The 23,643-nt window shown below is 35.9% G+C and overlaps 1 protein-coding gene across 1 annotated transcript in view; it reads right to left on the reverse strand.

Moving 5' to 3' along the window:
* Positions 1–647: 647 nt before the first annotated feature.
* Positions 648–23,643, reverse strand: part of mdn1 (midasin AAA ATPase 1) — a 70,774-nt gene continuing 47,778 nt past the window's right edge. The window contains exons 63-101 of the mRNA XM_087298163.1: positions 21,526–22,189; positions 20,617–20,778; positions 20,214–20,496; positions 19,669–19,907; positions 18,614–18,709; positions 18,426–18,520; positions 17,941–18,065; positions 17,681–17,833; positions 17,260–17,369; positions 17,083–17,156; positions 16,698–16,881; positions 16,440–16,590; positions 15,718–15,864; positions 15,282–15,408; positions 15,091–15,196; positions 14,860–14,975; positions 13,320–13,739; positions 12,404–12,627; positions 11,931–12,068; positions 11,665–11,843; positions 11,412–11,573; positions 9,966–10,103; positions 9,256–9,394; positions 8,650–8,954; positions 8,411–8,546; positions 7,742–8,055; positions 7,486–7,641; positions 6,592–6,693; positions 6,244–6,442; positions 5,893–6,057; positions 5,410–5,567; positions 4,985–5,074; positions 4,767–4,882; positions 4,139–4,313; positions 3,184–3,257; positions 2,919–3,033; positions 2,772–2,838; positions 2,488–2,630; positions 648–1,794 (exon numbers count right to left, since the gene is read on the reverse strand). Coding sequence (XP_087154289.1) covers positions 1,609–1,794; positions 2,488–2,630; positions 2,772–2,838; positions 2,919–3,033; positions 3,184–3,257; positions 4,139–4,313; positions 4,767–4,882; positions 4,985–5,074; positions 5,410–5,567; positions 5,893–6,057; positions 6,244–6,442; positions 6,592–6,693; positions 7,486–7,641; positions 7,742–8,055; positions 8,411–8,546; positions 8,650–8,954; positions 9,256–9,394; positions 9,966–10,103; positions 11,412–11,573; positions 11,665–11,843; positions 11,931–12,068; positions 12,404–12,627; positions 13,320–13,739; positions 14,860–14,975; positions 15,091–15,196; positions 15,282–15,408; positions 15,718–15,864; positions 16,440–16,590; positions 16,698–16,881; positions 17,083–17,156; positions 17,260–17,369; positions 17,681–17,833; positions 17,941–18,065; positions 18,426–18,520; positions 18,614–18,709; positions 19,669–19,907; positions 20,214–20,496; positions 20,617–20,778; positions 21,526–22,189 — 6,733 coding nt within the window. The 3' untranslated portion in view covers positions 648–1,608. The remainder of the gene's footprint in view (positions 1,795–2,487; positions 2,631–2,771; positions 2,839–2,918; positions 3,034–3,183; positions 3,258–4,138; positions 4,314–4,766; positions 4,883–4,984; positions 5,075–5,409; positions 5,568–5,892; positions 6,058–6,243; positions 6,443–6,591; positions 6,694–7,485; positions 7,642–7,741; positions 8,056–8,410; positions 8,547–8,649; positions 8,955–9,255; positions 9,395–9,965; positions 10,104–11,411; positions 11,574–11,664; positions 11,844–11,930; positions 12,069–12,403; positions 12,628–13,319; positions 13,740–14,859; positions 14,976–15,090; positions 15,197–15,281; positions 15,409–15,717; positions 15,865–16,439; positions 16,591–16,697; positions 16,882–17,082; positions 17,157–17,259; positions 17,370–17,680; positions 17,834–17,940; positions 18,066–18,425; positions 18,521–18,613; positions 18,710–19,668; positions 19,908–20,213; positions 20,497–20,616; positions 20,779–21,525; positions 22,190–23,643) is intronic.

A 23,643-nucleotide genomic window follows, 5' to 3' on the forward strand; every position in this document is an offset into this window, starting at 1 on the left:
ATTACATTATTAGTGTTATTTTATTTTACTTATTTTTTTGTATTGATTATGCTATATTATGTATGATAAATATATTATTATCATTTAATATATCTGTTGATAAGTCTTAATAAAATGTTACATAATTTATTTATTGTCCTCCTCAATTTTATGCTTTTTTGTCCAAACCCCCTAGATCAGTTTGAAAACTCCTGCTTTTATACACAGGGTTGGGGTTCAAATAAAATGATAATTAAATTATAATAAAAAGCACAAAAGTGATGATGTGACAGAAATGATAGATGCAAAAAGATGTCTATGCTACAGCCACATTGTTGAAAACAGTATTAAACATGTAACATTTACTATAACAACCTTTAAACAGAGCTGTTCACTTTGTTTTGGTTTACAAAAGCATAAATTAATTCTACACTTTCAAAGGTAGAAACCTCATGTACACTACCTCAAAATAGTTATTTCCATTAATGGGTTAAACCAATAAAAAAATGCAAATCTACATACCAAACTGATGACAGAATTGCATATTTTAAGAGGGGAACTATCATTTTAAGACTTCATATCTATCATTTTACTTTTTAAATGAAGTCTTCATAAGTGACTGTTCATTACAAAACCCAAATGAACCACCAATTGAGACCATCAGAAAATCATGTCCAAAATGATTTATTATTATTATTTCCACAGTTATCAGCAAGAACCATTTCATGAACCGAGATGAGGAAGAAAATGACAGGAGAAGAAAGATGCAAACTATGTTACTGTTGCCCTTGAGCTATGTGTACATGATGAAATAAGTTTATTTTCTCGATGCTGCTTTCTAGAAGCAGAAAGGTGTGTGCAAACGGAACTAAACCACAGAAATGTTTAAAACTAGATATGCTTAGTATAAGATGCAGCTATTGTCTACAAGTTTAAATACAGAACAGTGTTGACTGAAATCACAGACAACTTAAAAGATCTTTCAAAAGTTTGAAATTGTGCTTCTGGTTGTAAAGAGGAAATAACCAGCGATTCAGTAGTCAGAATCCTTTGAGTCAGTACCAACGATGAGAATCATCCAGATGGTAATGAGAGTTGATTTGTAAAGGCACATTATTATCTTTTTTTTCTGGATTACCATAAACAGGTCTGAAGGTGATTACTGACATGCAGTTGGACTTTTGTTGTATGATCCTCTCAAACACTGGCAGTGCCATTCACACTATTTGTTTTTCACATTTACAAAATGAAGCATGATAGAGAATGAGAAAAGGTGAAGAAACCGCTGCAGGCTTTGGTGGTATCTTCAATCAATATTCAGTCAGTTCAGCTGAAATTCTTCCATCACATTTCCGTGCAGTTTTATAAAACAAAAAATACAATAAAACAACATAAAAGATGTGCAAAGTCGATGTTAACAAAAGAAATTCCTTGCGATTGTGGCTGTGAGAAGGAAAAACCACTACAAAGTCAATGAAATTAAATGAAAAAGGCACATGTACAGCAGCCCGTCTAATGTCTTTTGTGTGTGTGTGTGTGTTTTGTGGGGACTGATGTTTAGGAGGACTAGCAGCAGTGGATCTTCAGTTTTACAGTTGTGTCTTCTGGCTCCTGCACAATGGTGGTCCATCACTGTTCAGTGGCAGTCACCAGCTCAAACCACTGTCTCAGAGCATCACTCAGTGTCTCTGGGAGGCCGTTCACATTTCGCAAAATAACATAGAAGGGGAAGGGGAATTCCTCCATGTAGGACCGAATCTCGGGCAGCTCACCCGGCCCTTTAAATATGGGCACTTTGATGTCCAATATGGAGTCCTGAAATGAAGAAAATCAATTAGTTAATTAATTGTATTCATTGATTTACATTCAAATTCCAAATGTTATTTAGTGTGTTCTAGTAGTACAATCATTTATGTTTCATGTTAACACAAATATAGTGATTACACCGCTGTTTCCCAACCAACAGTACATATTTTGGATGTCTCCCTTATCTGACCTATTAACCTCAGGTTTTGTAGTCTGTTATGTTCTGATGAGCTGATTCAGGTGTTTTTGATTAGAAAGAGGTTAAACTTGTTGATGTGCCGTCAGGAACAGGGTTGGCAAACATTGACTTATACTGAATGACCATAAAACATTATTTTCTCCATTTTATCCAACTAGATTTTTATTTAAGTTAATTGAAATATTAAAATAGGCACTTTACCTGTATTTAAAATTATTTCTGTCCAAAAAAGAAAAAAAAAAGTTGCAAATTTGATTTGATGTGGACATTGAAAAAGAATGTCTCCAACTTTTAATTTTTTACATCATAATTACTACAATTTAGTAGATGTACATTTAGATTTAATAATTTTCAACATGCATATAAACACTGAATAATCATCTAAAATAAATAAATAATGAAATCACAAACAAATTAGAGTGACGTCAAAAAGTATATAGTTTCCTTTTTATCTAAACTCCACTGTGAATATACAAATTATTTTGCTTCAGAAGATTCCTCACCCTGGAGTTGGGATTATCCAGCACTACAAATATGACAAAGACATTTGCACTGCGAGCAGCTTGAACAGCAGTGGCGACTCTCTCTTTTCCCTCCAAGAACAAACCCCGACCATCAGACACGATTAGTAAGAGCTGAGACGTCTCTGTTAAAAGAAAAACAAAACAAAACAAAAAAAGGATAGAAGAGCATATTCAATCAGAGCATTATAAAAGTAAATGAATAACATTCAGAACTAAAGGGTAGCATTGTTTACATCAATAGTATAACATGTCATCTATCTTACCAGTGTTTGTCGCACCAGGGATCTGCTGTTTGGCTGCCATGAACATGTTTGTTGATGTCTCTAAAAACTGAAAGATACAAATTGTTAGTCTTCATATTCTACACCAATTTAACTAAAGGTAAACATTAAAGAGAATGATAAATTTACTTGAGCGATTCTGGTCTTTTTCTGCTGGAACTGACAGAGCCGCAGTATTTTTGCTCCTGTTTGGTCATTGAACTGTTGGTGGAAAGGATGAAGCAGCTGGACAGTCTCTCCAAAACTACAAAGAGTGAGTCAAAAGAGGGATAAATGAATGAATATTTCAAGAAATAATTCTGGAAAATATCATAAAGGATGTTAAAAAAAGTTATTATTAGAATTATAAAGCTGATTAAAAAAAGACAAACTGGAAATAAATGAATGAACTGACCTGCAGACAGACACCTGACCCACTTCCAGAAGCGTGAGAGCGTTCACGATGACAGAGACCGCCTCAAACGCCAGCTACACAGCAGAGGACAGACAACAATTCAAAACACTATGAATATTTAAAATTTATATGTAACACATCCTTCATTTTTAATGGGTTAAATTAGGAGTGTCAAAGTACAGCAGTGTATGCAATAGGCAGCAGTATTGGATATTAATTCTGGTTGCCATCAGTCAATAGACAGAATTGTATGGCTGCACAGAAATCACATGCTGTGCATTTACTAGAAATTTTTTTTTTTTTTTTTAAGATTTAATATTGCATGGGGGATCAAATACAGGGATGTTTTTCTGACATTGTAAATGATATGCTTTCTTAAACTGTATTCTAATAAATTTCATCACAGTGAATGCTTTTATGAGTTTTTAAAGTAGTGTCAGCATCAACAATTTATCAATAAGAATCTAAATGATGGAGTATAATAAACTCACAGAAAATTTTAGATATTTAAATATAAGATGGCTATAGAAAATAAGACCAAACATAAAATATTTCAAACTGAAGCTATAGAAAATCTAACAAGATACAAAAACATAACATTTAAACAAATCTTAGCTATACAAACAAACATTGAAAACATTGTGTTTCTAATAAAGTGTCTGGTGCATAAAGAGGAAAGAGTGTATCCTTGTTTGTGAAGTCCACTTTTGGAGCACACAATATATGACCTGGCAAATTATGCATAAATATCCATAAGTGTCCAGGGAGTGAGCGAAGTGCATGAATGAATGAAGTCAAGTCCATGAATTATAGATTATCATGATCACATCTTCTAGATACAAACCCTCTCAGCCTCCCTAGACTTGTATACAGAGTATAATTTGACTGATTCTTTAACTGCATTTTGATTTAGTCGGTTATAATTAATATCTGAAATGCTTTTGGAAGACTGTACCTGTTTGGTGTGGTTGTCCACCATACTGGAGGAGTCGTCCACAGCCAGGCAGATCTGGTAGTTCCTCTTGCTGGGTTTTGTTCTCCTCAGCCAGATCTTATCCTTGCGGAACTGACTGGCAATGTAGGGAATAACTTTCCGCATGTTGAGCCGTTTGCCTGTGCGGAAGTCTCCCCTGTTTAAAAAGCAATCAACATTGTTAAAAACTGGGTAAAAATGACTGAAAGTGTAGGATCCACGTTTTCCGGGCCTGAACTGATAAATCTGAACAATAACATATAGCATTTTTACAGGGGTAGCTCACTCAAAAATGAACATTTCTTTATTAGTTCAAAACCTTTATGAGTTTCTATTTTTTCTGTTGAGCTCAAAATGAGATATTCTGAAGAATGTTGAAAACTGCTAGCCATTGACATCTATAATAGGAAAAAAAAGTCAATGGCTATCATTTGTCAACATGCTTCTGAATATGTTTCTTGAAATGAAACAAGTTTGGAACAAGTGAAGTCCGAGTAAATTATAGAATGATGAAATGTTCACATGTTGGAGTGAACTATTCCTTTAAATAATAATTCCTGTGGCTTGTAGGGAAATACTTTAATTTGTAACGGAAAGGTAGAAAGACCACCTGAGTTTGGCAGCCTGTGTTGGCTCCAGGACAAGTCGGAGCTGCTCACAGAGCTGCTGGGACAGTGGAGATGTCAGGGTCTGGTACTGATGCCACAACGCTGCAGCAGCACTCTCCTGAGGGACAACAGCAAAACAAACAAATAAATACACACACATTTAAGCAACAGATATGCTAGGTGAGGAAAATCTGCTTAGTCATCTGACTTATGATGTCACCTCTTCATGTGATCCTAAAGTCTGTCTCTGCCAGGCCTCTAACTGCAGCTCCATCTCTCTTCTCAGCTCCTCTGGGTTCATCAGAGGTGCCTGATAAAACACACAGAAGTGCTGCTCAGTTTAGATGCAGTAAAAATAATAATTTTCTGAAATAAGATGAATTTCACTTGTCTTTGGTGAGACACGGTCACGGTCCTTCAGAAATCACTAAGATTTGCTAAACAATTATATAAATATTATTATTTTCATATTTTATCGATCTGAAGGATTCTTTGATGAATAGAAGTTCAAAAGTAATTAAAAGCAGTTCTGTACAATTACAAATAATTTGTTATTGTGATCTAATGTTCTAGCTGAAATTCATTTTTAATTATAAAACAAAATTCGCAATGACCTTTTCCTTTTGAATGGTTGAATCAGCGTACCTTTTGCGTGTCCATCAGTAGTTCAGGCACAGTGTGGATGGTGGATTCATCGCTCCTCTCTTTCATCTCTTCTTCATTAGTGCTCCTCTGTGTCTCCAGCTTCTCCATCTCTTCCTCAATGGCCTGTTTCTGTGCCTCCAAATCTCCACAGTCCAGACCTAAGAGACAACAGATCAATGTTAAAGATGAATCTTAAATTTGGACGCACAGGATACTTTTGTGTGTATACACTTTAGGCATGTAGCAGTACACACTATCATACTAAACAACTATACAGTTTTATACACCATCTTTAAATTCACTCCAAAAATCTTTTAATCTTAGCTGTTTCAATTGATGAATGCAAAAAACTCACTAGGCATTTTATAACAACAAGCTTAGTGTTTTGCTACTTTTGAAAAGTTTTTTATACTTAGGAAAAATGTGATCATAATTGAGTATTTCAAGACAGTTTGTTCACCAAACCATCACATTGTACTGCACCTTTTTGAGAAGCCTTATTGTCATTTAGCTTCTCTGGTTTAAGCTCCTGGGCTTCAACTGCTTGTAGGTCCTTCTCTTCCTCCACTTCCATCGCGATGTCATCTTCCTCATCTTCTTCTTCCTGTTTTACACCAGTCGGCTTTTGCTGCTCCTTACTCGCAACATCTTTGAAAAATACATGTGCAAAAATATTACTCGGGTGGTTTCTTTTTTCCTTTATTTCATTGTTTGTTTTATATGTATAAAAGACTTTTTAGGTCAGACTCAAACCTGCCTCACTCATGAATCAATGTTTTTTAAAATATATAATTTTGTGTGTATAAAAATATATATTATTGTGCATCTTCTTACCATATGTCTGAGCATCATATCTCTCGTCTCCCTGCTTAATGTGCTCGTACAGGTCAGACTCCTGTTGTGTTTCAGGCTGCGTCTGATCCTGTGTTTTCTGCTCTGTTTTGTCAACGGTTCGCAAACGCTTATTCACACGCTCATTATAATCACCCATTGAGCGCTCATTATCTGCCTGCCCAGGTTTGCGTTTGAAGCTCTGGTAGAGGAGAAAGCAAGAGTGGTCATCGGTATTTTATTATGTTACACTTTAAAATAACAAATAAAAAATGCACAGTTCTGAGCAACAAGAGTACATAATTAAAAAACGCATAATTATCATGAGAAACGTTTATTTCACACACTGACCTGTGTGTTTTTCTGTCTCTGTTTTTGTGAACTCATTCTGGCCATCAGTTTGGAGTCATGGCCCTCTGACTGACTGGCATCTGCTGCCCCGCTGCCATCCTCCTGTGGACATGGGAATATGTACTTTACTGATATTATTAAAGGCAAAGTGTGACAGATTTTTACAATCAAAATAAATTCTTCAACCCACTTTAATGTTTACTGACTACTACATGTGTTTCATGGGTTTATCTCGCACAAAAGTGTAAACATTGAGCCTATTCAGCACCATCAAAACCCTGACAATTATGCAATAAAATCTGTTAATCACCTTCTAGCTCAACAAATAACAAGAGTTTAGGGCATGGCTACTGCAGTAGACTGGCTGAGATGGTTTTAAACCAGTGTTGGACAAAGGCTGGTGAGTTATATGGTAAACAAAATTCTGAAGTTCACGCCAAAACTCAATGGCTTGTCAAAATTTGGAGACAATGGTGCTTTTACAAGATTGAGGAATGTTTTTTTTTCAATTAAGACACCAGAGCAGTATTGAAAAGCAAGATAAACATGCCACAAGTTAGTTCCTTTTTGTCAAGCCCCATATCAATAGTAAAATATTAAAAGGTAACAAACTTCAAAAATCATGTTGTAAGTGTGAGGAGTGTCAGCAAAACAGTTTTCACTTTTTAAATTCCACACAGTGACACTAGCTGTTCAGAAACAACACCCTTTATTTAAAAGAGATAAATATTGGGACTAAATATTTACACTGACTAAAGAAGCTATTACCATAAGGAAATTTTAACGCTGGCATAAAGTGATTGTCTTTTGTGCTGTACATCTTTTTTTTTTTTTTTTTTGCATAAATCTAGTGTTTGTGTAAGATTGACATTTGCCAATATTAGAGTTAGGCACCTCTTTCGCCTGGTCTTTCTCTGACGCAGCTCCAGCCAACTCTACAGCAGTGTCACTCTGAACGTTCTCCTCTCCTGTCTGTCCATCTGACGCATGCTCCTTCCTCTCTGCAGAGTCCAGCGGAGCTTCATCATCCTCATCACCATCCTCTTCCTTCTGTGAAATATCAGATTGAAATCCTCAGGCAAGTCTTTTCCATCTACAGGCTTTTATAAATACAATTTGCCTTGCAGCAATTCACTTTAAAACAACAAACCTTTGGTTCCTGGCCTTGATCAGCAGGAATGGACTTGTCCTCCTCTCGCCCTTCTTCCTGTCCTTTATTCTTCTCCTTGTTGTCATCCTCTTCCTCATTCTCTCCTCTCTCATCCATTTCAGGGTCTTGATCTTCTGATTTTTCTGCTTCCTCCTTCTCTTCTGTGTTATCTTCCTCTCCATGTTCCTCGTCCTGTCCTTCTTGCTGCTGCTCATCTGTCATCTCATCGCCTCCTTCTTCTGGCTGATCTTTGTCTTCTCCAGTTTTCTCATCCACTTCCATAAGTTTGTCATCTATATCAAATGGATTCTCCTCTGAAATAAGAGTCAAAAGTGTCAAAATGTGTGAAACCAAACCAAAACACACACATATATATTACCTATGAGATTTACTCTTTTATTTTATATATTTATGCAGAAAATTACTTTTTTATTCCACAAGACATGGAGTAATGTTTTGTGAAAATTAAAAATTTCTATCACATAAATAAATGACATTTTATTAAACAGCTATTTAGTAATAATATTTTGGTTTTCACTGTATTTTATCAAATAAATTCAGCCTTAGTGAGCATACAATCCAAATTTTTAACTCAAAACTTTTGAGCATTTTTTAGTGCATTTTCTTATAGGCACAATAACTCCTGAAATGGCTGAATGTTGAACACACCATTTGCTTCTTCACCCTCTTCATCCTTGCCATCTTCATCAAGGTTGAGCTCCTCTGGTAGCTCCATGGCTTCTGGTTCTGCTTTCTTCTCCTGCTTTCCATGATACGGGTCTACTTCATTCTCATCAAACTCGCGCTACAAACACACACAGACTTATTTTTGAACATTTACCCACTATTAAGCACTCTTCAACAAAGAGAGTTTTGATACTATGGAAAAGAAATGGTGAGGGACTGACCTCATCCACCTGTTCATGGATTTTCTCTTTTTCTTCCTCATCTTTTGGCAGATCTTTGTCCTGATTCTTATCTTTGTTTGACTCTCCAGCATCTGTGTTGTCATCCTTTGCGACCAGCTCTGATTCTCCTTGATCCATTCCTGGACCAGACTCTTCTTCTTTATCACTGTCATCATCGTTGTCCTCATCATCATCATCATCTCCCCACATTCTCTCATCCAGAGTATCTGTCTGGCCATCTCCCAGATCCCCCATCTTCTTATCCAGCTCCTCATCTTCCTTATCAGAGTCTTCTTCATCTTCACCTACACAGGAAATGAGACATTGTTATCAACGTTTTGCTAGTCTTTAATTAAGTCTGTGACGTTTTCTAATGGACAATTTACATTTACTAAAGTCATTTAACTAAAGTCATTTTTCAACAGTATTGGAATGTGCTCAGCACAGTTAATATTACTTCACTTGTCTGCACTTGCTTTGTTAAGCAGTTATTGCTATTTGTACTTTCTTTATTTCTTATTGCTTTATGTACAGCACTTTGGTCAGCCCTAGATGTTTAGAAAATGCTTTTTAAATTCAATAAACTTAAACAATAAGCTCAATCACCTGGTTCTCGGTCAGTTCCATCATGCATTTTTCCATCAAAGTCTTCAGACATCTCGATGGCATTGTCTTCCTCTTTAATGTCCTGTTTGTCTTGCTCCTCCTCATCCTTGTCCTTACCCTCCTGAAAGGTGTCTTCAACCTGGACAAAGTACGGAAATTTACAGTGACTCCAGTTTAGAATTCAGTTGCACTCCAGTTCCAATTTAATATTTAGCTCCTGAACAGAATTCAATTTGACTCCAATTGAATTTACATTTGACTTTTGATTCAATTTCAGATTTTAGGTTTGACTTAAGTTACAAATTCAAATGTAACTGCTGTTCAAAATTCTTATTCCTTTTATTTTTTTTAAACTCCAGTTCAGAATCCAATTTCACTGTAGTTCAGAATTCAGTTACACTCCAGATCCAGTTTAACGTTTAGCTCCAGAACAGAATTCAGTTTGACTCCAATTTAATTTACATTTGAATTTTGACTCAATTTGAGATTTTAGTTTTGACTTCATTTTAAAATTCAATGTAACCACTGTTCTTTCAAATTCTTCTTCTTATTTATTTATTTTTTACTTCCATTCAAATTGTACTTTTGACTACAGTTCAGAATTCTGTAAGACTTCAATTAAGTTTTTATGTTGAACTGATTCAGTTCAATTACGCTTAAAGAACATGTACAAATGGATTCTGAACAGTGATTAAGTTATGCTAACTCACCTGATCCTCATTCTCGATTTTGTCACTGACGTCTTTCACTCCTTCACCCTCTCCTATTCCTCCACCTTCATAGTCATGAAACTCTGTCGCTCCCTCCCCATCTCCTCCTCCCATCAGCTCCTGAGGCAGACAGTAGCCCTGCAGAGAGATAAGAGATGAGAGAAAGAAGAGAAAAAAATCGAGAGATTGTTAAGAAATGATACAGTATACACTGTTTGATGAAGAGCTGTGTGCTTGAAACGTTACATACTTTATGTCAGCCCTTTTAATTTAATAACTTTAAGTGCTTTGGTGTTGCTGCCTTTTTGTATATATAATTTGCACTTTAGAAAGTATTTCCATATCAGCTACAATGTAAATAAAATACAATTTACAGTTTAGAAATAACACTTTTCTATGTACGGGTTTAAAACAAATAAAAGACATTAACAACAATAAACAGCACAGAAATTAAGACAAAAATCTTAAAGAAAGATTTAATTTTGATAAAATTCTACAATTTTTAAAGAATTCACATTTGAAAATAATTCTCCAGCATCTCCAGACAAAACAACAACAACAACAACAACAACAACAACAACAAAAAACATGTTGTCTAATTTTAAAAATAGGGCATTACAAAAGTACTACATTGAAAAAATATACATTGCTGATTAAAATTACTTAAAATTTATTAATAAAATGTATACGTTTTCATTTTTCATTTTTAAGGAATATTTAATGACAATTTAGAGGTTAATGTAGGTCAAACTATACACATTTTGTGTCATTTTTCTTTAGGTTACATGCAGGTATAAACACTTATTTTGCAAGAATTGTGTTTTGTGAAAACTTAAGATGTCTATCGTTGCTCTAGAATCACTAGTTTCACACTGTTGAATGATATTTTTCCTTTTGATTGGTGTCAAATCTATATTTTTATTATACATTTTTAAATCTTATATACATTTTAGAAAGCTAATATTAAAGAAAGCTATTTCTCACTATTAAAGGGCCGAATCCCTCATACATCTTGTTTTGATGCCTTCAGGGGGGAATCAAGCGGTAGTAGGGGGGTCAATCCCCCCAAACCCCCATGTAATCCGCACCCTTGTTTTCCATTTAGGATGTTACAGCAATACTACAAATTTGAAGCAATAAATTTGCTTCAAGGATTGTAAATCAAATTTAAAATTAAAAAAACTATATCTATACCAACACATTTAAAGACGAACATCTGCAAAAAAATATGACCTTTAAACTGTTTTACTTTTGAACACTGCAATAAAATATTGATTAAAAATTTTTTTTCTTAATCGTTTTAATTCACAGACAGTGATCTCTGGCATGACATATAGGCGATGTAGATTACAATTGACCAAAATGAGAAAGAAACAGGTAGTAACAACTGAAATTTGAGCAACTCTGTCTGTAGTAAGCAGTGCAAGCAGGCAGAGCAACATCTACCTTTTGTGCAAGTTCAGTGAAGACATTAGCGAGGACGGACAAAAGCTTTCCGGTGGTACGGTGAGCCCCCATCAGCACAGCAAGATAATACCTCACCAATTCAGAGTAGAGACACAGCATGGGCTCCAAACGCACCACACTCCTGCAAGCCTCTCTCAATTCCTTTATATAAAACAACACACATTTTAACTGATATTTTCAGACAGTAACCATTTGGGTATAATATTTAATGTATATTTAATGCATGACTGACCTGTAAATGGTGAGGCTGACAGTCGTCCCTGTGTGAACGAAGTCTCTCCAGCAGCTCTGTTACGACTCCATTGATCTCGGGTAATGAGAGACTGGACAAGTCTCCACTCAGTTCCTCTTCCAGCAACCTGCTCAAGTGTCCTGGTTTTAAGAGCTCCTCCACTACCTCTGAGTCACTCTCTATAAAAAAACATAAATGAGCTCTCATATATACACAAATATATCTCCTAAAACATGCCGTATGCAAATTCATGGCTGATTTTGCACCTCTCTTGCTTTCTGACAGCTGATCCTCCTGCTTTTCCTTCTCCTTCCTCTTAACTAGTGTCTGAACCGCACACAAAACCATGTTTATTGCTTTCTCCAGCTGCCCAGAGAACTCAACAGAAAATGGATGGGAATGTCCTGCATGTAGACAAAATAAGGGAAAATGAAATAATAGATAAATATAGATTGCACCTAAAAATGATTGTAAAAATAATGCAACTAAGATTTTACAAATATAATAAAATAACATAAAAAATAATTCAGCATTTTTTCACTGCTCATTTAATCAATATTATTTTATTATAGTTTTCACCCCCATTTCAACCTGTGTTTTTAAATGTATTATTTAAATACTTTAAAGGAATTTACCAGTTTGTAATTTTTACTTATCAAATATTAAGTTTAAGTTTTAGGTCTTTACATTTTTTTTTATCAGTATTTTATTCTTATTCTATTTTAATATGTGTTCTTACGTTTCTGTGACTGTCTGATAGAGAGAAGTTGGGTTTTCCAGGTGGTGAACTCAGTGAGGCAGGTCTCCACCTCTGTCCTCACAGACTGGAGGCCACGGATGAGTGCAGGCTGGGTTTGGAGGATTACAACACTTTCAGGAATGAAGAGCTGTTCTAGAGCCGGGATTTGATTCGCTACTATAGCCAGTCGATCCACAGAGGAACAGCAGAGTGTGAAGTGATCCCTGTTAGGATGAGAGACCATAAATACTGAGTTATAATTATGCATTCCATTATAAATCAAAATGGTGGTGGATATAAACCAAAGCTTATAAAATTAAATTACAGAGCTACAGCAACTTCCACATTTTACTGACAACTTTTTTTTTATAATATTATTATAGTATTTTAAATATAAATAAATTAAATTTAATTAATTTAGAATGTTTTAAATTGATCACTTTTTTAGATGTAAGAGTGTAAAATACTAATTTTGAAAAATAAAAATATAATATATAAATATAGTGATGATAGAGTGACGATTTTCTAGGTCTAAAAATAAATAAATAATATTTATAATAAATCTCATTATTGTCATTAAATTTTCAACTGATTGATTCTCTAGAGTTAATAAAGAAATTAAATTTAAACACCAATTTAGACAGAGAAATATTGATGATTTTTCAAGGTCTAAATAAAATTAGTTCAAATAAGCTAAAATAAAAGAGAAAGAAACAGGCATATCTGATGACTTTTGAAGGACTTGATTTAGACAGAAAAAAATATATATTTGATCCATTTTCTAGAGGTGACAACTTAAACAAAATTCAAATAATGATTTAAATTTTAATCACAAATATTATTAGAAATAAATAAATTGATGTTTGCACAACTCAATAACTGAACAGACAGAGTGTAAAATATTCTTCGGTCTTACCAACTACAAATAGCTCTTTCTGTGGAATCCTGCGCCAGTCCATCCAGCTTCATTTTCAGATCTTTCACTTCTTTTATCAGACTCTCCACCTTCTGCTCAACTACCTTCCACCCCTGCTCTCCTCTGCGCAGTAGACAGGCCTGTGGCTGGAGGTGCGGAGCCAAAGGAGACGGGTGGCTCAGTGTGGCCTGACCCTGCATGGCTTCTCCTTCTCTGGCCTCAGCGGGGGCGACAGAAGAGCTTTCAGGACAGCACTGGAGGAGCCAGGAGATCTGCTGGAGCACAACAGAGCAGTGCAGGGCTGAAGACTGAGCCCTGCGGATCCAGTGCTGGAGAGAGTCCTGAGGAGGGACACCGCTGACATCACAGCCAGACTCAGAGCTCTGGGACTGGATGCTCTGGACACTGCTGATCAATTTCCTATTGTTTAGAACAGAAAGTTATCAGAAAAGATGTATGAAAGTGAACAAGATTTTCAATGTCTGATTTGTTTCATTTCGACTGGAATAAAAGTAGTTTTTAATCTTTAAACACCATTTTAAGGTCAAAATTATAAGCCCCTTTAAGTTATTTTTCGATAGTCTTCAGAACAAACTATCGTTATACAAAAACTTGCCTAATTATCCTAACCTGCCTAGTTAACCTAATTAACTTTGTCAAGCCTTTAAATGTCACTTTAAGTTTTATAGAAGTGAAGTCAAATATTTTTACTGTCATCATGGCAAAGATAAAATAAAACAGTTATTAGACATGAGTTTTTAAAACTATTATGTTAAGAAATGTGTTGAAAAAAATCTTCTCTCCGTTAAACAGAAATTGGGGGAAAAAATAAACGGGGGCTAATAATTCAGGGGTGCTAAAACGGTAATTCTGACTGCAACTGTATATATACACAGTAGTGTGAAAAAATTAGGACAACCTATGGAAGAGTTTTTACAATTTATTTAATCTCAATTTTAACAATGCAAAAAGGTTATTGTAATATAACCAAACAATTAAAACTAAAGTAAAGACTTTTCAAGATCTTCTGTAAATGTAATTCTACAAAACTGCATATTGTAACTAAGGAAAAAGTTAGGACAGCCTCTCTGCCGGGCTTCCATAGTGTGTCCTAATTTTTCAACATAACTGTAAATATATATCCTGTAATATTTATATATAATCTGATGATCTTACAGAGTTAGTTGGCTATAGAATTATGCATTTATTTATTTATGAAGGGAACAGACAAACAGATAAGTTTTGTTATAGCATTGCATACTTGACGTTGCAGCTTGATCATCATCAAAACTAAAATCTTCATCTGAGACTGGTGCAGAGATGGAAAATACACCAGTAAAAATGGACTTCATGGTAATTTCAAAAGTCGTCCGACAGACAATTTAAGTTTAGAATTGTTTCTTGCTGGCTGTTCAACTTGTAAATGTCATTACTTTTTGATTAAATTGAAGAATAGAAGTACCAAATTGTCATTAAAAAAATCATAATGTATCCAAACTTTTCAGTGGTAGTACACAAAACACATCTTGAAGACCCGTACCTGAGATGAACCCAGTGCTCTGTGAGTCCAGCAAGTCTCCGTCTTTGTCTCAGCAGAAGTTTAAACAAGTGAGAAGAGAAACCTCGACATCGCTCTACATTTCCTAGCCCAAGCTCCTAGAAGGACAGAGTGAAAATAACACAATCCTTTACCTACTCTAAAAACAACCCTAAAACAACAAACAAAATCAAAACTTTGCCCATAACATCAGAGTAAATTGAAGGCCCTTACCTTAACAGCGCTTTGTAATGCTGTTAACAATGCGTTTCGCCTGGCCCAGGATCGGTAGAAATACTTCTCACAGCCTTCCCATGCGTTTGTCATCTCTGCAAATAACCTGTTAACAAAAATTATTATTAAATCTGGTTCTGACCCTTAGCTCTATGAACAACACAAATGTGTAGATGATGATGATTACATACATTTGCTCACTGTTGTCATTTGTCTTGACTGCGGACAGGGCAACCTTTATCTCCACTGGCTGAAGACACACCGTTTCATCTGAATCTGCTGTACGACTCCAAGTCAGACCTTTACGGTAGGACAGACCTGAACCGAAATGAAACATAATCAATCTGCATGTAATATACTTCTCATAGCAATATCACCTTTAATATGGTCTTTTTTACAGTAGTGTAGAGAAAAATATAAATATCTATCAAAATGTATATATTAACATTTGTAATGCATATTATAATAAAACAGTAATGCAAATAATATAGTTAAAATACTAATAAAATGTAAACAAATAATCATTTTATAATAAGACCTAGATTGTAATACTATTTTCACATCTTCCATGACCATGAGTATTTCTAAACAAGGTTTCTAAAACCAGAAGAAGCAACTCAGACTGACCTATCTGTGCAAGCATCTTGAAGAGATCAGCCAGTGCTCTCTGTTTCTGCTGAAGGATGTGTTTCACCTCTGCTTTCTGCTTCTCCTGCTCCATGCTGCGGTCCACCGTCAGGCCCTGCAGGGCCTGCACATTCAAAATGATCTCGGCTGGAACACAGATTGAGGGATAATTACACCTTTTCTGGTTCTTAAGAGATTTGCAAATCTCATACATTAAGCCTTTTAAGAGGAGCTATGTGTGTCAACAGTCTGTGAATATAACACACTTCTAATGGTAAAACTGTATTAATTAGATTTTTTGTAATCAATTCTTCCTTTGTACGTGTCATCAGAAAGCCCCGCCCATTAGCGAAGACCTCTCCCTCATTAGCATAGGACATTAGCCTTGTTTTTGAATCTGCCACTATGCTGACACATTTGTAGCTTTGCCATTTTTTGTGAGCAAAATCTCAATTGAATTGTGAGTGACAGTCCAAAAATGGCACAGATTGGCAGAAAGCCTAAAAAGGGCAATTTCAAAAAGGTATTTTGGATGAAACTGCACATACACACTCAAAGGACATCAGAGACTTCTTTTACATCTTGTAAAAAAGGACATAATAGGTCCTCTTTAAGAAGTGACAAACATGACAATAAATATGCTGTGTAAGCTATAGACAGGATGAAATGGCAGCAACAAAGAATCTAGTTTAAACAAGTCCGCTGTTCTCAGGCTTTGATACCTGTGAACTGATCTAGGTCTTCTGATAGTTCAGGCAGAGAGGTCTTCTTCACCAGCTGCACACACAACTTCTTCATCTTCCTGGTGAGGACAGGCAGACGGGCTTGCAGAGATGAAGGATTTTCAGAAGACAGTTCCTCTGGACCATCAGCCTGATGCATGAAGAGTGTTTAAATAAAAAGCAAACATCATGCTGGAAATGAATGTTAACTGTGAAGTTAGCTGTAAGAAATGTTCGTTTATCTTAAGGTTATGGCACCTGCAGATCTCTGCCTTTTCCAGGAAGGGCTTCTTTCAGCGCTCTGTGAACCCTGAGAAGAGGAGTCTCCTCAGGCTGTGAATCCACATCATCCATGCTGCTGCTACTGCCCTGCTCCACCAGACACGGTGCACACGGCTCTTTCAGTGCCGCTTCAAACTTCTTCACAAACTTAAACAGGGTCCTGACCACAGATAGAATGGTATAATTTTTAAAACATTTAGTTAATTAGAGATACATTGCTTTAGCACTATGTAGCAAACAACATAAACATATCAAGCTAATGATGTACTTTAAGGTGAATGTAGTGTGAAATACTATTACAAAACAAAACAAAACAAAACAAAACAAAACAAAACACATGTAGTCTGTCTGTCACCCTCACCTGTGTGTCTTCTCCACTGAATGCTTGATGGACCAAAAACTGACATCATTCCACTTGGAGATTTTAACAAAGTCCTGTATTTCAAGAGATAAACATTACATCAAATAAATTAAAAGAGAGAAAAAAAAATCCAGAATTTTACACCATGTCAGTCTAGATTGCTTTATTTTCACCTACCTTTAGCTCTTTCTCTATAGGGGACCTCAAGTGGGTGATTTTGGTCTGAATGCTCGCTGAAAACTGTGAGTAGTATTTATAAAGATTCCACAGCAAACTGCACAGTGAGTCTGAGAGGATAAAGAGAAGAACACTTTCATTTATTTTGGTCATCATTTTGTTATTCAGCACTCATACACAAAGAAGAAAAGAAGTGAAAATAAAACTGTCAGCATTGCATTTGAATTAATGTTCATAAAATGCTGCAATCCAACTCATGAACTTATCCACATTGACAAAATAAATGGATATCTTTAAATCTAAACTGTACATTTGTGGCATTTTGTCCATGTGTTAGTGATTTTAGTGCACTCATAAAATGTGTAAATAGATAAAAGACTACGCTAATGTTTCCTAAATGTAAGAGCAGGTAATCTCTTACCATGTCCTTCTTGTTTGGGAGCAAGCAGGATGTGGCAGTGAAAACCAAGCAACATGGACAAGCGGACAGAAAACTCTCCTAAAGTGGAGCCCTCTATGAAGGCCTGCAGACTGGATGAGACAGACGAGAGGGAAAGATTCTCCACACCATCATCTACGAGACAAAAAAAAAAAAAAAATTATCCAATGTAAACAGATTAAACGTTATGCACTAGAATAATGTATTGTTTGACACAAAGCAAAGCAATCAAAGAGAATTACCATGTCTGGAGTTTGTCTTCTGCTCCTGCAGGTATTTCTCTATGAGCTGGTAAATGGATAACCAGTGCTTGGTTGAATTCTCAGCGTGGCGCTTCAGTGCGTTATCTAGGCTGCTCGACCAGCAGCTGCACAGAGAAAGGAGATTAAAGTAGTTGAATCTAGCTGAAATGTTCAGATAATGCCACCTCATGCCATTTAAAGGACAGTTTGCCTCAAAATGTCACATTATTTAGCAATTTTTAACTCTCTTAAGCCCAGTCCACTTTTTTATTTTGCTGAACACAAAAGAGGACTGAAATGTTGAATTTTGGAAACATAGCAAGATTAACTTAAAAATGGCTACCAGTTTCAAACATGCTTCAAAATATCTTCTTTTTAACAAAACAGGCTTGTAACAAGTGGAAAGATAGTAAATGATGACAGAATTTTTACTTTTGGGTGAACTATTTCTTTAATAAACACAGTCTGTTTAATAAGTCTCTTACTTGAGCTCAAGTTTTCTCCATTGAATGATAAGTTGTGTGACGACTTCCAGTTCATTTCTAAGAGACACTGCTCGGCTGGCATTGTTTTCCCAGTCCTGTGAGAGAAGAAATGACAAAAGAACTGCTCTCAAACTTATGATCTAAGCCTAGTACACTACTGGCTAGTGTTTGAGGACAGATTCCTCTACCTGTGCTTTGCTGAGCAGAATCTCCAGGCCATTTAGGAACTTTGCTAGAGGGCTGGACAGACTGAAGGCCAGTATCCGCTCAATTACCATGATGATCTGTGATACACAATATCGAGACAACACTTGAAAAATAGGCACAGGTTTAAAAAAATTCCTGTTTCGACTAAGATATGAAGACCCAGACAGAATGTACATTAAATCTACATACACGGTTGACTTTGTAAATGCATATTTTATATTTATTTGTTAAATTATTAATAATAAGTAAATCTTCAGATGTTTTGATGATATGTGTATAAAATTTTTTGTAAAGTAGCATTTTCTATGTCTTTTAGAGGATGTATTATTAGAGAAATGTACTGTAGCTTAGTTTACCAAACAATTGGTTCTAATTAAATTGAATTAGCATTTTAAACTTTAAATACATTAATATATATAATATGCTTTTTTTGTTAAGCTCCTTTGTTTATTTATTCAGCTCCTGTAGTCAAGGTCCTATAACTCTAAATCATTCCGCAGAAATCTACAGATTGATTGATTTATTTTTTACAAAATTCTTGTAGGAATAGAAAAAGAAAATACACAGATTCACACTGGTCCTGATGTAAAATGTTAACTAAACCAGGGCTTTCAAACTACAGTGGGGACACCACTAATGCCTAGCCAATTACATTCATACTTTCCCTTGTATTCAGAAATATTAATGTTAAGTTAAAGCAGATTTTATACATCTTGTAAGTTTTTTTCTACACATAATCTGCAGTGTGCCCCACAAAATTAATTATATACCGGTTTCAAGTTTTAGTAAAAAAACCCTAAAATTATTGAAATCCTAACCAAAAAATGTAAACATTAATAAAAAAAGTAATATAAAATTAATATAAAAAAGTCTAACTCGGCATATTAGAACTATTTAAGAAGAATTATTTAATACCTGGTTAAATCTGCTGAACTAAAAAAGCTTAGCAGCACAATAGTAAATCGCATTTCTGTATATTTCAACAAACTGTTATGTTAAAAATTCATTTTTGAATTTCAGTAAGTGTCTCTCGCACCTGAACAAGTGCAGGGTGTTCTGGCCAGTCGTTGAGCCGCTGCCTCACTGCCTTACTCAGCTGTTCCAGCGCTGGAAGACACAGCCGGGCCTGGCTCATGTTAGGCTCCCTGTAGAAGTCATACGGGCCGTCATTCTGCAGAATCAGTCCAGCTGACCCTCCAGACCCACTGACGGTGTTCTGCAGAAGAGTGCTGAGGAGCAGCTGAGAACCCATTAACTTAGAGTTCACTTCACAGTCTGGAATAGAAGAAGAAAAACAAGATCAGAAGAGAGGTGCAGGAGCCTGTGTTATTACTCTTATATGCATAAAACCAAGCCTTCGTACATGAGAAATGTACTGTAGCTTAGTTTACCGAACAATTGGTTCTAATTAAATTGAATTAGCATTTTAAACTTTAAATACATTTATATATAATATGCTTTTTTGTTAAGCTCCTATGTTTATTTATTCAGCTCCTCTAGTCAAGGTCCTATAACTCATCATTCATCATTCCACAGAAATCCACAGATTAATTGATTTATTTATGACAAAATTCTTCGTACCCATCAGATGATAGAAGCGGGCTATCAGTGGAGCTGTGATTTGATAAGATGAGACCAGGGCACTGATGTGGTCTTTGGCATGATTGGTTGGTGGCTCAGAATGGTACCACAGTGACCGAGCAAAAGACAAGCAGAGCCTCTGATGGACCTGAACCACTCTGCTCATGTTGCTGATCAATAAGCTGCTTGTTTCACTAGACTCTGCCTTCATATCTGCATCATCGTCATCTTCTATGATTATTGGCTGATCGAGACTAGGCTCTAAAGTGATGTCAGCAAAATCCTGTAGAAAAGAAAAAGCACAGAAGAAACTTTTGACGGATTTGATGATACAGTAACAAAACATGCAAATGTGTGTTATTCCTTTAACCTGATGCATAATAACTGGTTTAGTTTTTTTTACCTTGTGGTAGGAAGGGAAAGAGCGTCTGAACTCTCTTTCTTCCTGCTGGTCCTCTGTCAGGCCTGTGCCGTGTAGACGAGAGCGACTGCGGTACAGACTGGCTTCCATCTGCTCTTTTTCTCTCGCTCTCTTCTCCTGTTCATCCCATTCATTCACTATAGCCTGAGCAAAACATAAACCATGTCATCAAATCACTTCTGCTAAAATTATAGCACAGAGCTTCTGTCACTAAGCTGAATAATTTCTCTGGTGGTTTGAACATCTAAACGCTTTCTAAAAACAAGTACAGAAAACTATACGCTGGTAACATGGAGAAAAAAATCTTTCCAAAAAGTTTAAAACAATTTAATTTATTAAATCAGCATTAAAAAAATTAATTACTATACTACCAACAAATTGACAAAGTATTAAATTATTAAAACCATTTAGATATTATGCAATTATATACATTTAGAAATTATACAAATCAAAAACAGTAGCCAATAAATGGTTATTAAAGCTGAAATAAAATAAATTATTTTTATTATTTTTGTTGACAATAAATTAATTACTTAAACATAACTAAAACAAAAACAAACATTAAAAATGCTATGTGAATCGTTGAAGTAATGAAATTAAAACAAAAAATAATTACAAAGAATTACTTTAGCTAAAATAAAAAATAATTTATCATGAAACATAAAATGATCAAAAAAAGTTATATTAAAAATTTATATTTTAACAAAATAGAGCTGTATTTAAACAATATGAATATATACGTCAACACTGATACAAATGATGTAATGATGTTTTGTACAACAGCATTTTATCTATCTATTTCATCTATCAATTATAAATACATAGGTTTTAAATATAATTGAAATTTGCAATTGTTTATCATTTTTGTCATATGTTTACTCCATATCTCACCTGGCAAACATGTCTGAAAAGCTTTTGCGCCTCTGCACTGAGCTGTCCAGCACTCAGTGTGTGACTCTGTATGTACAGCAGTGCGTTCAGCAGCAGCACTGCATGATCTGGGATCACACGGCTGACCTCTGTAGCTGGCAGCTGCTTTCCCAGTGTTTTCAGTGTACGCAAGCACTCCCTTGAACACAGGTAATCTGCACAGGCCAGATCAGAGGATGCTACTGGACAGGGAAAAGTAAGCATGGTGGACACAAGGTGCACCAGACCTGGTTGGGCAGTCGTTGAAAAGGACACCTGAGAAGCCAGGAGCCGCATCCCATGCTGCACCTGCAAAATAGCTGCCCGCAGAGGCACCACCACATCAGGATAAAGCGGGAATTCCTCAAGCAGCCGCTGGGAGAAGCGGTGCTGTGAAGCCTGCCAGACGGCCTCCTCTTTCAACAAACCCTGAACGCCTAGCTTAGATTTTGGTCCTGGGGCTTGTAGGGCCTTCAGGAGGTGTGAGAGCAGGTCACCCACTGCAGCTGGTTGGCCGATGCTGCACAAGTAGTGCTGGAGTTCCTGATACAGGCGCCCGTACTGAGGTTCAGGAGGACGGTAAGCTTGTTTACGGCTCAGTTCACAAATCTGCTCCTTCACCTGCTGCATGCGGATCCATAAGTACCTACAAACATCACATACAACAAAAGACATCTCAAATTGTAGTTGAAATTCAATAGCGATAAACCATAGATCCTCAACACTGCTGCACCCCTGTGCACACCCAAACATGTTAAATAACACATATTCATTAATAAAACATTTACATTAATCAGAGCACCACAGCTGCTGTGAAGGCTTTGTCGGATCAGTGTGTGCGCTTTGAAAGCCATCACGTGCACTTGTTATAATAAAATAAAAAATAATATGATAAAAATAAATATGCCGATCAAACTGAATATAATCTTAGGCTACATCAATAATACATGCCAGGCAACGTGTTGATAAGAACAAATAATCATATTAGATTTACAACCCAACAAGTTGTTTAGCACGTCTGTATCTCCGCATGTTTAGACATGTAAAGTTTTCCTGAGGCGATTTAAACCAAAATACGCAATGACACGCTAATAATTTATCTATCAACCTATCTACAATTAAAAGGAATATGGTTACTCACTGAGATATATCAATACCACATAAAGCAAGGACGGACTTTGAAAAAATAAACAATGTGAGGAAAGCTTCGTTGTGGTGAAGCCAGTGTTGCCAGCTTAGTAACTTTGTTGTTAGATTTAGCGACTTTTCTGACCCCACTAGCGACAAATTTTCAAAAATTCCACTAGTGACAAATCTAGCGACTTTTGTGTGTGTTAATGGGGATTGAGTCTGAACTGTACCAACCCTACTCTTATCAACAGGCTGCGGGTGATGCCGCCGGCTCCTCCACTGCCTCAAAGCACTGACAAGCGCCTCAGTTCTTGTACAGCAGTCTCTCCCACCTGCAAAGCAGATCACCGCTCTGCGTACCGACGGCAAAGGATTTAGCATCGGCTGTGTGAATGTATTTTCCCTTGTACAGTCAAAGCGATCAGCCTCTCCTTCATTTTAACTATTTAGTTAGACCGTTTTTTCTTTTCTTTTTCACAATCATCGATATTTTAAGTGAGAGTTTTAGAACTTGTCTGAGTTCATTACATCTGAGAGATTACTGCAAATTCCCTACACATCTATACTGATATATTGTATTCAAACAGCAATAAATTTAGTTAAACTGACATGCTTACATAAAGTGTAGTGCATATATAAATACTCTTTATTGACCATAGGCTGTTAAACAAACCGAAATGGTAGAACGTGATGACATCAGTAATATGCATATTAACGTATGACACAATTGAACGACTCTTAGCACCTTTTCGTAGAAAACGGTGAGTGTAGCCGAACTGGAAACTTTATGCCTAAGCACCGGACAAGTCTAAACAAGTTCCCACGCATACGCGAGGCAAGCAGTTCTGTACAATTATGCAATCTATCAGTTTAAAGATACTGGCCTAATTTTGATATTGGATCGATAACGATACAAATCAAAATAGCATTTATTGACTGACAACAATGTGGTCACTGATATATCGTGCA

This window comes from Danio rerio, chromosome 20 (genome assembly GCF_052040795.2).
Source record: "Danio rerio strain M-AB ecotype USA chromosome 20, GRCz13ab, whole genome shotgun sequence".
NCBI classification, from domain to species: Eukaryota; Metazoa; Chordata; class Actinopteri; order Cypriniformes; family Danionidae; genus Danio; species Danio rerio.